A 17,796-nucleotide genomic window follows, 5' to 3' on the forward strand; every position below is an offset into this window, starting at 1 on the left:
TAAGCAGGGACAGTCGGCATGTTCTTGCAGGACCTCTGAGCCAGACGTAAGCAGACTGGAGTCTTGCCTTGGTTCCATACCACAACCATACCATGTTCAAGCTTAGAAGTGAATCCTAGATTCCCCACTTACCACCTCTGTGAGCTATGGCAAGTTATTTAATCTCTTGGTACCTCAGTTTTCTCATCTGGACAATGGGATGATTATTATACCTACACCACACAGAGTCATTATAAGGATCAAGTAACAAATCTTGTTAAGTGCTTTGCATGAAGCCCGACAGTTACAGCACATAGTGCAGTCTGTACTCAATTCTGGTTAATGTTGATAAGAACAACAATGTAGTTAGTTTGAGGAAGTCTTTTTTTTTTTTTTAGACAGAGTTTTGCTCTTGTTACCCAGGCTGGAGTGCAATGGTGCAATCTTGGCTCACCGCAACCCCTGCCTCCTGGGTTCAAGCAATTCTCCTGCCTCAGCCTCCTGATTAGCTGGGATTACAGGCATGCGGCACCCTGCCCAGCTAATTTTGTATTTTTAGTAGTGACAGGGTTTCTCCATGTTTGTCAGGCTGGTCTTGAACTCCCAACCTCAGGTGATATGTTTGCCTTGGCCTCCCAAAGTGCTGGGATTACAGGTGTGAGCCACCACACCAGGCAAGGGAGTCATTTTCTTTATGTGACCTTTATCTGTAAAATAAGGATAACGCCTGCTTTTTATGGGATTATTGAAGACTAACATTAGATGACAGTGGATATGAAAATTCACTTAAACAACTAGAAAGTGCTTCCTAAGTGAGAAATCAGGGCCTTTCAGCAGGGATCAAAGAGGTTTGCCCTCCCAGCAGCTCCGATCGTCAGTGTGTGCTGCCATGGCTTTCCGTCCTTGTCCTATAATATGCTGCTTTTGGCTCCAAGAGGAAACGTGCCACACACCAGACCCTGTGTCATGTGCTGAGTACAAAAAGTCACAGAAGTGAATACTATTCAGCCATAAAAAGGAATAAACTTTTGATACATGCCACAGCATGGATGTACCTTAGAAACATTATGCTTAGTGAAATAAGCCAGACACACAAGGACAAATATATGAGATTTCACTTATATGAGGTTTCTAGGCTAGGCAAATTCATAGAGACGGAAGATGGAACAGAGGTTACCAAGGGCTAGGGGAAAACAGAGCTATTGTTTAATGGGTACAGAGTTCATCTTAGGAAGGATGAAAAACATTGGGGTATAGATAGTGGTGATGGATACAAAGTATTGTGAACGTATTTAATGCCACTGAGTTGTACACTTACAAGTAATTAAAATAATTATGTTGTGTGTGTGCATATACATATTTGTGCCATAGAAGTCATCAAAACAAAGAGTAGATGCTCAATGCAACCTGTTGCCAACACCAAGAACACAAACCAAAGGGTCCATAAAGGGCGGTTAGTGTAGCAGCAAGGAACTGACGTTCTGCATATCATCCTATTACAATGGATAAACACTGTTGGCTTCAGAGGACTCCCAAATATGAGGTGTGTCAGTGCAAGAAACTGTGGACTGAGCTGGGCAATATCAAATCCTCCTGTGGAAACTCAATAACATCATTTCTAACTCTTGAGCATAAATGACTGTAATAAAGCAAGGCACCTTATTTAAAAGATAGCATGTGTTTCGCTTTGACAACAACTCCTGGCTCTTACTAACCCTTCTCTGCTGACAGATAATGCATTCAGCAGTTCTGCCCCAGTTTAAAAATCATTCCCAAATCACTTCACCTCCAGAGCAGAACCAAACTCCTCCTACTGAGTGACTTTTCAGTCTGGTGCAGATTCAGGAAAAGATAAACGTATTTTCCATTATGTATTCAGTAGGTACTTAGCAAACCAGATTCTCCTGAGGTGTGAGTCCTGGGAATAAAATCCTAGAAATAATCTATCACTCCCTCAAGCTCCCAAGTCTCCATTCACACTAGCCTTCTTGCTATTTCTTGAACCTGCAAAGCCCATTCCTGCCCCCAGGGCATTGGCACTTGCTGACCTCTGTCTGGAACATTTCCTCCAGATACCCACACGGCTCACTCCCTCTTTCCATTCACATCTCTAGAGACTCAAGTGACATCAGAACCTAGAAGCCTTCCGCAACAGTCTGTGCAAAAGAGCACCCACCCCTAGAAACTCCATGCAGACAGGGACTTTGTTTTGTAGACTGCTGTATCCCCAGAGCCTCAAAAAGTATTGGCTCAAAAAGGGAAGTCAATTTATTTTTTCAAATGAGTGGGGAAAAAATTAGGTCCTGCTGTCTGGGCACTGCTCTTTATATTGATGAGAATACCTTGCCCCCTAAGAAAGCATTGATTTGTTTCCTTTGGCTGAGAAGAAGACAGTTCTAACCATTCCGTCACACACTGCTCAATCAAGTGTTTTCTAAAATTTAATAAAGTCTGGGCCCCTTTTAAAGAAAAAAAAAATTGGCAAACACCCAGTGTTTAAATGAACAAATAATACGTGGTATAGCCATGCTATGGAATGTTACTCAGTAATAAAAAGAAATGAAGTACTGATGCATGCCCCAATATGGATGAACCTTGAAAACATTATGCTAAATCAAAGAAGCCAAATACCAAAGGCCACATATTGTATGATGCCATTTAAAATGTCCAAAACAGGCGAATCCATAGAGACAGAATGTAGATTAGTAGTTGTCTGGGGCTAGGGGTGTTGGGGAGTCAGGGATGATGGATTAGAGGTACAGAGTTTCTTTCTGGGGTGTGAAAATGTTTGAAAATTGATTGTGGTGATGGTTATACAACATTAGGAGTATACTAAAACTCAATCACTGAATTGTATATTTAAATGGGTGACTTATATGGTATGAGAATTATACCTCAAAAAGCTGTTACCCAAAGAAGCGTTGCAAATGATATTTGTTACATCATTTAAATATGTAAAGCATAAAACTAGATATAAATTACTTACAGGGTTTACACAAATTTATAAGTTAAACACAAATTATGTAACCAAAACAAATTAAGAATGTTAAAGTCAGAGAATACTTTGTCCTTGTAACTGAAATGATATCACTGCTCACAACAGGAATATACAGTGACTACCTGCCCCAAGTTCTCTTGGGTTTGGCAGAGGAATATGCAGGGTGATACTCAGAAATTTGACAGCCAGGATGGTACAGTCCCAACAAATCAGAAAAGACATTGAGAGTTATCAGGACAAACACTAGCCATCAACAACTCCAGAGGCTGCCTCAGGAACTATGGCTACATATCATCCCCGCCTTCAGCACTGTGCACCATGCACTAACTCCATTTTTCTGCTACTTTCCTCTCTCTATTCCAACTACTGCAAAAATCTTGATTCATAACCCATGACTATGCAAAGTACAGTCATGTGTCCTTCACTTTATTAGAATTCATTATATATAAAATTTTCTGTTCTTTTTCTTCAGGGCATAACCCTTACAGTAGAACTATTTGATGGCAACACACGACGAACACAGCTGTGAATGATAAACTCAAATGACAGTGCTCGGGCAGACAATGGCCTTTCCAACAGTCCAGAACAGGCTTATTTTATCTTGTTGTCATTAGGATTAAATGAAAAACAAAATCTTAAAATTCTTATGGAGAACTCTCAGATACTTGAACATACATTCCTAAATTCCAAGAGAGCCACAGAACCCATTCTGAGAAACACTGATGTACTGACTGGTTAAAAACAATAATTACCCTAGAAGCAACTGAATTCATGTCTTTAATAATAATAGCTAACATTTAGCAGGTGCTTATGCGTGTTTGGCAGCCAACATGTATGGTTTTCTGACCCCAATGCCCTGCTCCAATGCATAGTAATTAGAAAGGAATAACCAGCCTGGGCGACATAGGGAGACCCCATCTCTACAAATAATTTAAAAAATTAGCCAGGTGTGGTGGCACATGCCTGTAGTCCCAGCTACTGGGAGGGCCACCTGAGCCTGGAAGGTTGAGGCTGTACTGACCCATGATCATGTCACCACACTCCAACATGGGTGACAGAGCAAGAGCCCGTCTCAGGAAAAAAAAAAAAAAAAAAAGAAAGGAGGCAAAGAACTATTATTTACGGTTCACAATCCACATGCTAGGCATTTCACTCAGTATTCTGCATGCATTCATGTATAACTGTAAAATACATGCGCCAAGAGGATATTATCCCAATTTTCCTGATGATTAAAGAACAACTGATAGATTAAGAAATGTGTTCAGTCATTTAGCTAGTAAACAGAAGAAACAGGATTTGAATTTAGTTCTTCCTGATCGAAATACTGGAGTGCCTCAGTAGGGGGTGGAATCTCTCCAAACCCTGCTATGAGCCTAACACTCTAATCCCATTATGGTAGACAGACTCAAAGCCCCCCAAAGAGGTCCATGACCTAATCCCCAAAACCTATGAATGTGTTACCTTACATGACAAAGGGCACTTTGCAGGTGTGACCAAATTAAGGACCTTGAGAAGGGGAGATTATCCTGGATAACTGGGGAAGGAAGAATGAGGAGGGACCAATCTAATAACGAGGGACCTTATAACCAAAGGCGATGGAGGTGCAGGAGAGTCAGAGTCAGAGAAAGCTGTGAAGACAGAAAGCAGAGGCCATAATTCAGAGACATAATTGCCAGCACTAAGGATGGAAAGGGGCCATGAGCCAAGGAATCCAGGGAGCCTCTGGAAGTTGGAAAAGCCAAGGAACAGATTCTCCTCTGGAACCTCCAGAAGGAACGCAGCCCTGCTAACTCCTTGATTTTAGCCCCATTTTGGACTCTGACTTTCAGAACTATAAGTTTGTGTTAAGCCACTAAGTTTGTAGTATTAAATAATTTGTTACAGCAGCATAGGAAATTAATAGGGCCATGCTAACACAGTGAAAGAGAGGTCTGTGTTACAACTTCAGCTGTTCTGAGGTAGGCTTGCCAACTCTGAATTTAGGATGAAAAGAACAATGACAAAGGAGTGAATGGTGCTGAGGGGGGCCACTTAGAGAGAAAGTTGTAAAAAGGGATTAAGTGACTCCTAAACAAAGCCTCCCAGAGGAGGTAAAATATGGATTTCAGGGCTGAATGCATGAGACCACATGCAGAGGCGTAATGCCGGTGGGTAAGGAAACACAAGTGCAGACAGGCGGCACTCACAACTCCAGTCGCTGGCTCCATAAAGCCGCCCGTCCACCAGTCCCTGGATGTTCTCCTAAGAGCATTTCATTTATGTTCTCCCAAGAGAGCGTCCAAGGCCATTTTATATTTTTGTTTTCGTTTTTCTTGAGAGAATTTCTGGAAGAGTTGGCAATTCTGGAAGAGGGCTGCAGGGAGGGGAGGGCTTGACCATTTTCTGGTCACCGGTGCATTCTGTTCAAGGCCAAGACCAACACCACTCCAGAGGGTCACACTTGAGAAACCAAGTGGTCACACCTGCAAAGTGCCCTTTGTCATGTAAGGTAACACATTCATAGGTTTTGGGGATTAGGTCATGGACCTCTTTGGGGGGCTTTGAGTCTGTCTACCATAATGGGATTAGAGTGTTAGGCTCATAGCAGGGTTTGGAGAGATTCCACCCCCTACTGAGGCACTCCAGTATTTCGATCAGGAAGAACTAAATTCAAATCCTGTTTCTTCTGTTTACTAGCTAAATGACTGAACACATTTCTTAACCTATCAGTTGTTCTTTAATCATCAGGAAACTCTGACTCCACACTGGACCATTTGGAAGACCATTTGCAGTGGGGCCAAGTTTTTGCCCAGCCTACAGCTAGAAGAGCCACCACAGCAGACCAGACATCTCTGAGTGTCATCTGGCTGCAGCGCACATCCCTCCCAGGTTTGGTCTGTACTGGCCTCCAGAGACTGCAACACATTTCAACTGCAGGGATCTATGCCCTGGCTTAAGAGCCAGAAATTGGGTCTCCAGCCACAAGGACAGCACCGAAAGCCCCCAGTTCCCACAGCAACAGTGGGTTCCAAAGGTGAAGGGGTCAGGAGCCACCCAGTGACACGCTGGAGCCGGGCGCTGCAGCCCAGCTCTCTCCACACCAGCATCCTTGGCAAAGCTACAGAACCCGTCAAGTCTGACTTCAGTGCAGCTGTCTTCCTTCCCCAGAACCCCCTTGGTGGAGCCTCCCCAGATTTCATGGGTTTATGCTCAGGTGGTTATTAAGTAAGATTAATTTTCTCAGTCACTCAACAAATGTTTACTGAGCACAGATGGGCACCATGCCAAACGTTGGGAATACAGTTGCTCTCAGCGCTACAAAAGAGAGGGGTGTGGTGCCACAGAACATGAGAGGACAAGATGACCTAGGTAGGAAAGGCCTCCCCAAGGAAGGGATGTTTGCACTGAAACCTGAAAAAAAGACGCTAGCTATTAAAAGGGGCTAGATGAGGCAGCTCAATATCTCTCAGGGTATTTATCTGCATTTATGAAATGCTTTAAAACCCAAAGGAAGGTATAAAAATGATACCAATGAATATAAATAGCACTTTATGGTTTATAAAACGTTTTTCCATGCTTCATCCCAGATTCAACAATAGCACTAGAGAGACAGAACAAGAAATGTCATGCTCTGCCTTTTATAAATGAGGAAACTGAGATTAACAGCAGTTACATGCCTCACCAAGGTTATATATTAAGTCAAGGAGAAGACTCAAGTCCAGCTCTCATTATTCCTCATTGAGTGCTCTTTTCACTACATAGTGCTGCCTTCCCAGGAAAGCTAAAAAGTTAAATGACAGATTGGTGTTCATATTTACCAATGCAAATCATACAAAACATCTGGCTGCTGGACTCACCTATTCACACAGTTGGACTGACAGTGCAATGCCAGCAACCTGGTTTCAGCATTACCAGCCACCCTGCACCTTCAACCAGCAACCTCCGAGCAAGCAGCGCCAGTGTCAGACCAATCCCCAGCTCAAGCAGAACTTCCCTGAACTTTGTGAATTGTTCTAAGCTATACAGCTAAAAGAAAACAAAAATATGTTCCAATTTAAAAAGGAGCCATATTCCTTCTTCTTTCACTTTCCCCTTCCTTTTCCAGCTGGCAACTTCTCAGACCTTTGGATCCTTGGTAAACAAACAGCGAGCAGGACAACCATCCTGTAGTTCTGGGGAGTGTCCCTTAAGCTTCCTTCTTATCTGGGTCATTGTAGAGATTAGAGAGTAATATATGGAAAAACCCAAAACCAAGGAGTTGGCACAGAGTGGGGGAAAGTACCAGATCGGGAATCAGAGGCCTGCAGTTTGGTCTTGGTTCTAACACTTAGCTTCTACTCTCTGGTAAACAATAAACAAGGAAGGTGTGATGGTAATGCAAAATGATAGTCATTATGGAAAACAGTATGGAGGTTCTTCAAAAAAATTAAAAACAGGACTACCACACCCAGCTGTCACATTTCTGGGTATATACCCCAAAAATTTCTAAGCAAGATCTCAAAAAGATACTTACATCCCTATGTTCATTGCAGCACTATTCACAACAGCCAAGAGGTAGAAGCAACTAAAATGTTCATAGTTAAATGAATGGATTTTTTTAATGTGGTATATACACACTATGGAATATTATGCAGCCTTAAAAAGGAAGGAAATCCTGTCACATACTACAACATGGGTGAACCTTGACGACATTATGCTAAGCGAAATAAGCCAGTCAAAAAAGGACAAATACTATATGATTTCATTCATATGAAGTAGTCAAAATCACAGAAACAGAGAGTAGAAAGGTAGTTCCCAAGGGCTGGCAAGAGGGGGAGAGGGAATTGTGTTTAATGGGTATAGAGTGTCCATTTTGTAAGATGAAAAAGTTCTAGAGATCTGTGACACAACAGTGTGAATATACTTAACACTACTGAACTTCACACTTAAAAATAGTTAAATTTAATGTTACACATTTACCACCATAAAAAATACTGAAAGCACATTAAAAAGGAAAAAAAGCAAAATACGCTAAAGACGGATAACATAAATTCAGAAAGAACATCAAGAGGGTGAGAGACCAAATGAGAAATAGAGAGAGGGAAGAGGAAAGCACCAGTGAAAAACAAAGTCCAGAGTCCTCTCTGGGGTAAGGAATAGGAGTGCACACACCAGCTAGAGCCCCAGCTCAAAGAATGAATGGGGCATGTCACACAGATCCCTTCACTCTGAATTCTTCTCTCTCTGGGAAACATGATCTTCACTGCCCATCAACTGTCCCTTTAGTGCTCTAGACAGGATCAGGGAGGCTGACATCTCACACACGTAAGGCCCTGTGATCATTATCATAACTGCTGTTTTCCAAGGTCTACCCACTGCTCCAGCCAAGCTGTAAGGCCTGTGTCTTCTGAACCCATCAGAATACCCAGCAACCAAAAGCCTGCCCAATGTTAGCCTGGCACCGTTCTACATAAAAGGACAAAGTCAAGAATAGTCCTTTACACAGAAATCCCATGCCCTAGTTCTTGACAGCTGTAATTACAGCCAACACAGCTTTTAAAAGGGAAACAAGAAAAGAAAATAGCAGCCTGGACCTAGCAGTGAATTGAGGGGTTTAGGGTAAAACACATACCACAGCACTTGCTATTAATGGTGGCCAGTCTAAACAAGAGACTGGACAGCCAGACCAAACAGCTTTCTGGCCAATTAATTGCTCCCTCTAATTTAATGAGCTGCTCATTAAGCACTGGAAGCAGCCCATAGGAAGGGAGCTACAAGAAGAGGCACATGGGCCATACGGGCTGGCAGATGATGAGGGAAAAGGAGACTGGGGTCACATTCCAACCCCAGATGCCTCCAGATCCCACAACCAGCCAGCCCCATCCCATGCCTCGGCCTTCCCTTGCTTCCAGGTGATGTTTTCCTGTACCTCTGTTTGTTCCAGGAAGTTGTATCTCTGCCACCGGCTCTCTTACTGGGGAGTTTCCATGTCCCAGTTCTTTGGTTCCTTAGCTGGGGTAATGACTCATATTAGGGTCACAAAGAGCCTTCAGCAGGATTACAAATGGGACAGCACAGTCCTGAATATGAATCCCAACTCTTCCTACTAACAGCAACTTGACCTAGAATTATTTAATCTGCCCAAGGTTCTATTTCCTCATCTATAAAATGTAATAATAATATCCTCATCTAGAGTAGTTGTACATAGTAAATAAAATAATAAAATATAATTTCAATATTAAAAAGCCTGACAAAGCACCTGGCACATAAGTAGCTATTCCTAATAGTAGCTACTATTAACAGAGATATCACTTTCATGATGATAGTGATATTACTGACAACATATTCCCTGTCTCTTAGTCAAAAGTGAATTAAAAAGGGACTTTTTTTGGTTGAAACCCCAAGGACAGGCCAGCTGCAGATCCAGTCCTCCTTATCACAGCAGCAACCATAACTGTGGTGAAAGTAGCAGCCCATCCTAACAACTGTAATACCTCCAGATATTCCCCAGCCGAGGCCTCTGTGCTTTCTATCTGAGCTAGAAGGTGAAGGAAAAGAAGAGGCCTGGAAACACTCGAAAGTTGCATGTTCTCATGAGACTGAGTGAAGAAATGCATTCAGGCAACATGCCTGCCCCTTCCAGGACCTGCGAGACTCCTCACCCTACCCCTCTGAGCCTCAGTTTAATCTAGAAAATGAGGGTAACTGGTTCCCCACTTCACAGCCTACTGTGAATGTTGAATGAAACAACTCAAGTGAAAGTGCTTTGAAGCCACTTCTTACTGTGTCCATGAAAAATAGTACTGATGTATTTAATAGCAGTCTCAATAAATTTAATTTAACAATAAAAAAATGCTGAAATACTGGGAAGATCAAGGCCATGAAAAGATTTTATTAGGCTGATGAACTGCTCAGAGAAACAGCCCCAAGCATGCAAATTTTCTTCCCAACGTTGCTGTCATTGAACTGAAGTTTCTGTTGACCAGAGGAAGGATTGGCTGAAAGTAAAATTAACAAAGCAAAATGAAGCTATAGCATCACCTACATGTTTTTCCATTTAGGTGAGTAGATTATTCTACAGAACAACTATTCCAAAGAACAAACCAGGCTGCATCCAAGGATGACCAATCATGCCATCTCTAATGCCAATTATCTCTTTAAAAAAAACACTTAAAATCCATTTCACCAATCCCAAACCTATCTTTGAAATGCACAAGTACAAGATAATTTATTCTGTTCCAGTGCAGAGCACATGGACAAATTCCTTCACAGGTATCAGAAGAGAATTTGATTCTTGTTCAGTCTCAGCGCCACGTACCACAGAGTCAGAAAGCAACAAGTTCATAGACTGAACCATGTATACCAACGAGAATGTATACTGAACTTTCTGAAAGTAGACAAAATGGCAGAAGAAAATGCACTTACACTCCCGGAGCGTAAAGCATCTAACCAATAAAATTTTGTTAAAATCTCACATTTACTCTTAAAAGTCCAAGTAAATCTTATATTCTATACCACAATAAATTACCTTTTTAAAGAATGTTTTGAGTCAATTACCAGATAATTACTAAACATTTTCCCTAAAATCTTTGAATAAAAAAAGAGACATCAGTCCCTGGCCAGTCACTACACATCATCAAGGTAACATGTATCTCAGTTTGAGAAGCTACAGGTCACAAGAGAGGAAGATGTTACCACTCCAGCCATCACATCCACTTTAACATTGGCCTTTCATCAAGATCAAACGTTCAATTCAGAACAGCTTCCTAAAGGGTACAGAGAGGAGGAGTTTGGGTTTGCAAGAAGTGTAGCCATCCATTTTGGCCCCTCCAGCCCTACCTAGAAAGGCCAGCAGCTAAGGCACTTGACTCCCCGCTCCACACAGCCCACCTCTGGCCACTCACCCGTATCCGGCGCATGGCAGCCACGATCTCCACCCTGCTGTTGGGCCTTGGCACGTCCAGGCTTCCTACGTACTGTGGGGGAGAAGCAAACACTCATTGAGAGGAGGGGTAGCAGGTGTCCCTAATCCCAGAAAGTTCCAAAGGGTGAAGGACCAGCTCATCTGCCCATTTTACAGATGAAGAAATTAAGAGCCAGAAGGGTGTTTTGTTTTGAGTCTGTTTCTAACTTTATAAAAAACAAGTTAACCAGAAATTACTGCCTCCTTTTTTCATCTTGTTCTTAACCACAGATCCAGTAGAGCACTGTGTCTAACCAAGCAGCCTTTCAAGCCAGAAAGCCCTGGGTGTGAAGACTCTTCCACCACTACTTTATGGCAAGGCAATTCACTTTTTTTGTCTCAATTTCCTCAACTGTAAAACTGGCACTCAGTAAAGATCAAACAGAATAAAATGTCCTACACAAAAGTGATTGGCAAATATTAGTGCTCTCAATATATATATATATATATATATACCTTTTTAAACTAATGGACCTTCACTGATTTAGCCCTAGATGTTTTAGATACCTGACACATTTGATTAACTTCCTGATTTGGAGGAAAGAAATGAACTAATTTATTTAAAATTTTTTGAAGATGAATGCTTAATATGAGTACTTTCTTACTGTAAGCTGTTCAAATAATGCAGAAATACGCAGCACAAAAGAATAAAGTCCCCACTGTAACAGTTGATGTACATCTCTCTTTGTGTACTGATGGGTATATATTCACAGACAGGAGGGAATTTGTTTTATGTAAAGGTTCATTTTACTCACATTGTTCTGCAACTTGGTTTTTTGACTTTAAATACAACTAGGGCATCTCTCTATGCCAATGAATACAGGACTATTACATTACATATAATGGCTCCCCTACTGATGGACATGCTATGACACTATTACAAATTATACTTTTCATCTAGTCAAGTTTGAGCCCATCCAAGTAGCTCTAGAAGTAAGATTGCTGGATTCCTAGAAGTAAGATTGCTGGATCAAGAGTATAATCTTGGCTGGGCACTGTGGCTCATGCCTGTAATTCTGGTTCTTTGGGAGGCTGAGGCAAGGAGACCACTTGAGGTCAGGAGTTCGAGACCAGCCTGGCCAGCATGATGAAACCTCATCTCTATTAAAAATACAAAAATTAGCTGGGTGTGGTGGCACATGCCTGTAATTCCAGCTACTCAGGAGGCTGAGGCACAAGAATTGCTTGAACCCAGGAGGCGGAGGTTGCACTGAGCTGAGATCGTGCCATGGCACTCTAGCCCAGGTGACGGACTGAGGCTCTGTTTCAAAAAGTAAAAATTAAAAAGGTATAATCTCTAGATATCATTCCTTATAAGAATGAAACAAGAAAATAGGACAACCCAACATTGATTCATTGATTAAGCATCTATGACATGAGCTCCTTCATATACACCATCCCATTACACACTGACTCACTGGGACTTGCCTTTCCTTATTATATATAAATTACATAAAACAGCCCAAGAGATATACTAGAAATTAAGAGCCCAGAATAACTTAAAAGTCTACCCAAGCAAAGATTCCATTAAGAGTGAAGATAAGACTACGACATCTGTGCGGGAAAGGGATGTCCTGTAGTTACGGGAAAAGCAAGTTTTTCCCGAAATTTGGAGCTGAGGCCTGACCCCAGTGAGGAGGGTTTCAAAAACTAAATACCACAAAGGGATTTCCCCTAGTATTGATCAACAGTTTGTGTTAATACACTGAAGAACACAACTGGCAAGCAGTGAGCACATTGCAGTTTGGCCCCAAGGGGACAGCCCCACCACGGCCCATGGGGAGCAACACAGCTATTGAAGAACCTTGCAACTCGCTGAGGTAAACAAAACCACTTAGATCTAATAGTGTGGCCAGATTTAACTGTGGTTACATTTTTCCTTCTGAGCTCTGCTGAGGTGGTGCAGTCTGTCAACAAGACAGTGACCCAGAGCTAGGGATGACATGAGGCCCAGATTCGTGACTGCCCAACTTCACAGGCCCTCCAGCAGGGGGCAGTTTCCATGACCTCTCTCCTTGACACTGCACAGCTGATGGCTCCTGCCTTGAACGCCGTGCAGTCAGGAACACACAGGCCTTGAGGGGCTTGTGTTCCCTCAGCCATCACATGAGAGCTGGGGCCACAGGACTGAGCAAGGTCACCCATCACAGGGAGCCTGGGGGACTGTACGGTCCTCCCACTGGATCCCTGCAGACCAGGAAAGGGGCTGCTGCCCAGTGAAACCCACCATTGGGCCTGAACACAAACAGGCAGATGGGACCCATCCCTATCCTGCTACCATGACTCTGGTCCATTTCTACCTCTTCTGGAAGAGGCACTGCTGGACTGAGAAAGCCAAAGGAAACATGGGACACAGGGAGGACAGGTGGAGAGAAGAGGCAGCTTCGAGTTTTGGACAAGGCTTCCTAACAAGGGGCTCACATTAAGACATCTACCATCTTCACCCCACAAGTACCTCCTTCACTACACCAGCCACTACCCTAGCTGGTATGTGTGCATACACGTACCACATACCTTCACACACAGTCATGGTGCGCATGTACATGCACACCTCACATGCCACACACTTGCCTCACCCCACACCCCTACTAACACATCACACTCACACCACACACTCACTTGCTCTTCTTCCTTCCTTCTCATTCATGCAAAGAAAATCACTAATCTAAATACCTAGAAATTAGCTTAACCAAAGAAGTGAAAGATCTCTACAATAAAAACTATAAAACATTAATGAAAGAAATTGGAGAGGACACAAAATAATGGAAAGATAACCCATGTTCATGGATTGGAAGAATCACTATTGTTAAAATGTCTATACTACCCAAAGCAATCTATAGATTCAATACAATCCCTATCAAAATACCAATGACATCCTCCACAAAAATAGAAAAAACAATCCTAAAATTTATACAGAGCCATAAAAGACCCAGAATAGCTAAAGTTATCCTGAGCAAAAAGAACACAGCTGAAGGAATCACATTACCTGACTTCAAATTATGCTACAGAACTATAGTAACCAAAACAGCATGGTAGTGGCATAAAAACAGACACATAGACCAATGGAACAGAACGGGGAACCCAGAAACAAATCCATACATCTACTGTGAACTCATTTTTAACAAAGATGCCAAGAACATACATTGGAGAAAGAACAGTCTCTTCAATAAATGGTGCTGGGAAAACTGAATATCCATATGTAGAGGAATAAAACTGGACTCCTATCCCTCACCATATACAAAAATCAAATCAAAATGAACTAAAGACTTAAAACTAAGACCTCACACTATGAAACTGTTAAAAGAAAACATTGGGGAAACTCTCCAGGACACTGGACTGGGCAAAGATTTCTTGAGTAATACCCCATGAGCACAGGCAACCAAAGCAAAAATGGACAAATGGGATCACATCAAGTTGAAAAAGTTTCTGCACAGCAAAGGAAACAATCAACAAAGTGAAGAGACAATCCACAGGATGGGAGAAAAAATTTGCAAACTTCCCATCTGACAAGGGATTAATAACCAGAATATATAAGAAGCCCAAACAAGTCTGTAGGAAAAAAATCTAATAATCTGATATAAATATGGGTGAAAGATCTGACTAGACATTTCTCGAAAGAAAACATGCAAATGGGAAACAGGTACATGAAAAGGTGCTCAACATCATTATCAGAGAAATGCAAATCAAAACTACAATGAGATATCTTTCACCCCAGTTAAAATGACTCATCCAAAAGACAGGCAATAACAAATGCTGGCAAGGATGTGGAGAAAAGAGAACCCTCGTATACTATCAATGGGAATGTAAATTAGTACAACCACTACGGAGAACAGTTCGGAGGTTCCTCAAAAAACTAAAACTAGAACTACAACATGAGCCAATAATCCCACTGCTAGGATACCCAAAAGAAAGGAAATTAGTATATTGGTGAGATATGTGCACTCCCAGATTATTGCAGCACTATTCACAATAGCCGAGATTTAAAAGCAGCCTAAGTGTCCCTCAACAGACAAATGGATAAAGAAACTGTAGTACAATGGAGTACTATTCAGCCATGAAAAAGAATGAGATCCTGTCATTTGCAATAACACAGATAAAAATGGAGGTTAGTGAAATAAGCCAGGCACAGAAAGACAAAATTCACATGTTCTCACTTATTTGTGGGAGCTAAAAATTAAAACAATTCCGCTCATGGAAATAGAGAGTAGAATGATGATTACCAGTAGGTGGGAAGGGTAGCTGTTGGGGGAGGGAAGGATGGTTAATGAGTACAAAAACATAATTAGGTAAAATGAGTAAGATCTAGAATTTGATAGCACAATAGGATGACTATAGTCAACAATAACTTATTGTACATTTAAAAATACCTGAAAGAGTGTAATTGGATTATTTGTAACACAAAGAAAGGATATATGCTTAAGGTGATGGATACCCCATTTACCCTGATGTGATTATTATGCATTGCATGTCTGTATCAAAATATCTCATGTGCCCCCATAAACCTATACACCTATTATGTACCCACAAAAATTGAAAATAAATTTTTAAAAATAAAATAAATTACAAAAAAGAATCACTAATCTGCCTTTCTGAGAATGTGTCTGGAATAAATAACCTGTTTTCACTATAGGTGCACCTTAGGGTCATCCAGAGAGATTAAAACGATATACAAAGTGGGATTCAGGTCCACATCTCCTAGACAAAAGCTAAACATTCACACTAATAACATGAATCAAAAGCAGAACTACAATGCCAGGGAAGCAGAGGAAGGGTCAGAAAGTCTACTGCACAGGGCAAAACCAGAGGGTGTGATATGTGAATACTTTCTTTACACATATGACACCACAACGAAGAGTACCTTGATAACTAATCATTACCACCTCCACAACTAACTTCTGTCTGTCCCTGAGTCTTCATCTTAAGCAAAGTGTAAGACACCATCTAAGACCAGATGCACTTGCTGGAGGGTGGCCCTTGTAACTGCTCAACTTCAAGCAATTCTGCAATAAACTGAACTTAGGCAGCACCCTCCCACTCTTGACTGGAAGGTTAGCTCAGCGGGTAGATGAGGTTCAAGCCTAGGAGCCAACAACCTTCAGAGATCCAGGCTCTGTCAATTCCTACAGGAGTCAGGCAAAACCAAGTCCCTGCCCTTAGTCAAAGACTGATACACTGGTGGCAGGTGATCACTCTGAAACAGCACTCCTCTTATCTGCCTCTCCAGCAGGATGCAGGCTCCCACACATTCCTAGGGCAATGGAGCTAGGTTGGCCTGATGCCTGGGAATTGGAGGAATATATTTCAAAATGGAAACTCATACTTTCTTCCCCTCCTTCTCCCATGTCATGTTCCTCCTCTAGCCTTCCTCATCCTGATTAGCAGCCCCCAGGAAATCCACCAGTTTTTCAAGCATGAAACTTGAGAGTCATCCCTGAACATGCTTCTCCCTTATCCATCACAGCTAATCAGCAACCAGGACCTCCCAATTCTCTCCCCTCCACTTCTCTGTCTACACTGCCATTACCTGATCCCAGAAAATCTTCCTCTCTCACTTTGTCTATACAATGGCCTCCTTACTGGTTTCTCCACTACCCACATGGCCCTCTCCAAACCATTCTCCATGAGGCTGTCAGAGTGATCTCTTTACAAAGCAAATTGGGTCATCTTATTCCCTTCTTTAAGAACCTCCCACACTTGCTTCCATTTGCTCAAAGATGGCAATCGAAATCCTCAGCATGGCCTACATAGCCACATGGTCCAGCTTCATCTCACACTAGTGGCCTTGCCAATTATTCAGAAGTTCCTCAATCACACCGTATCTTCTCACGTTCAAGGGCATCTACACATGCTCCTCCCTGTGCACAGAACACTCTTCTACCCACTCATCCCCTAATCTTCCAATATTCGTGATCCTGTAGATTTCTACTTAATCCCTACTTCCCCTTTGTTGACCCCCAGGGTAGGTGAGATGCCCTTAGGGAGGACTCCCATACCTCCCTGCAATTCTCCTGTCTAGAACACACAGCTAAAACATGCTTTAGTCATCACTAGCTGACCGTGCCTCTCACAGGTCCAGGTACACAGGAGATGCTCAAAATACATTTGACTGAGTGGAATCCTCCAAAAATGAACACAGATTCACCCCAAGTGCCCACGGGAGAATCTCCCCTCTGAGGAGCATCCTGAGTCCTGGATTCTGCCTGCTGTGGCATCTGAGGCATCAGCCTGCTCCTTCCAGCCCTCCATTACGCCCTGTATAGTCCCACAGTAAAACTTACTTGACTTTTATCCAGGTACTTCAATTGGACCTAAGCCAGATGCTCTTACAGTAGCACATGCAATTCCTGGTTTACCGAGAGGGGTGGTATGTTAAACCTTCCTGCTGGTGGATTTTTAATCACCTGGCCTTCTGTAAGACTTCTGTAGCATTCCTGCCTCCCCCCTTCCAGGAATCCCTGCTGTGAGACATCACACAGGGCCTCTATTCAGAACATTGACCACTGAGCTTAAGGGGAAATAAGGTAAAGAAGTTTAAAAATATCAGGGCCTACTTCTTTTTCATTAACATCTAGAAAGAGAAAAACTATACAGAAGATGCAAATTGTATAGGTAATCAAGATATGGGATTATCTGTATGTGTTCTATCTGTGGCTTCATCTTCCAGATAAGCAGGAGCTAACTGCAAATAAAGTTAACTGAAAGACTTCAAACTTTTTTATAAGTTTCTGGACAACCTCAGCCTTAGTATTAAGTTAATATTTCATAAAGTGCTTTCACTTCCTGGTTTTCACCCTATTTTCTGGAGATTAACTTCTGAAGACACCCATCAACTCTACTGTTGTGACCCCTGGTACATGAATCATAATGTGAAAAGCAGCAAGACAGGAAGCTTGAAACA

At 42.2% G+C, this 17,796-nt stretch overlaps 1 protein-coding gene across 2 annotated transcripts in view; it reads right to left on the reverse strand.

The window, feature by feature from the left end:
* The window catches only part of LOC101175742 (carboxyl-terminal PDZ ligand of neuronal nitric oxide synthase protein), a 364,946-nt gene that overhangs the window by 270,178 nt on the left and 76,972 nt on the right, over window positions 1-17,796 (reverse strand). For both annotated transcript variants that reach the window (XM_030824051.1, XM_030824050.1), the window contains exon 2: window positions 10,840-10,911. In XM_030824051.1, coding sequence (XP_030679911.1) covers window positions 10,840-10,911 — 72 coding nt within the window. The remainder of the gene's footprint in view (window positions 1-10,839; window positions 10,912-17,796) is intronic.

This window comes from Nomascus leucogenys, chromosome 12, assembly GCF_006542625.1.
Source record: "Nomascus leucogenys isolate Asia chromosome 12, Asia_NLE_v1, whole genome shotgun sequence".
NCBI classification, from domain to species: Eukaryota; Metazoa; Chordata; class Mammalia; order Primates; family Hylobatidae; genus Nomascus; species Nomascus leucogenys.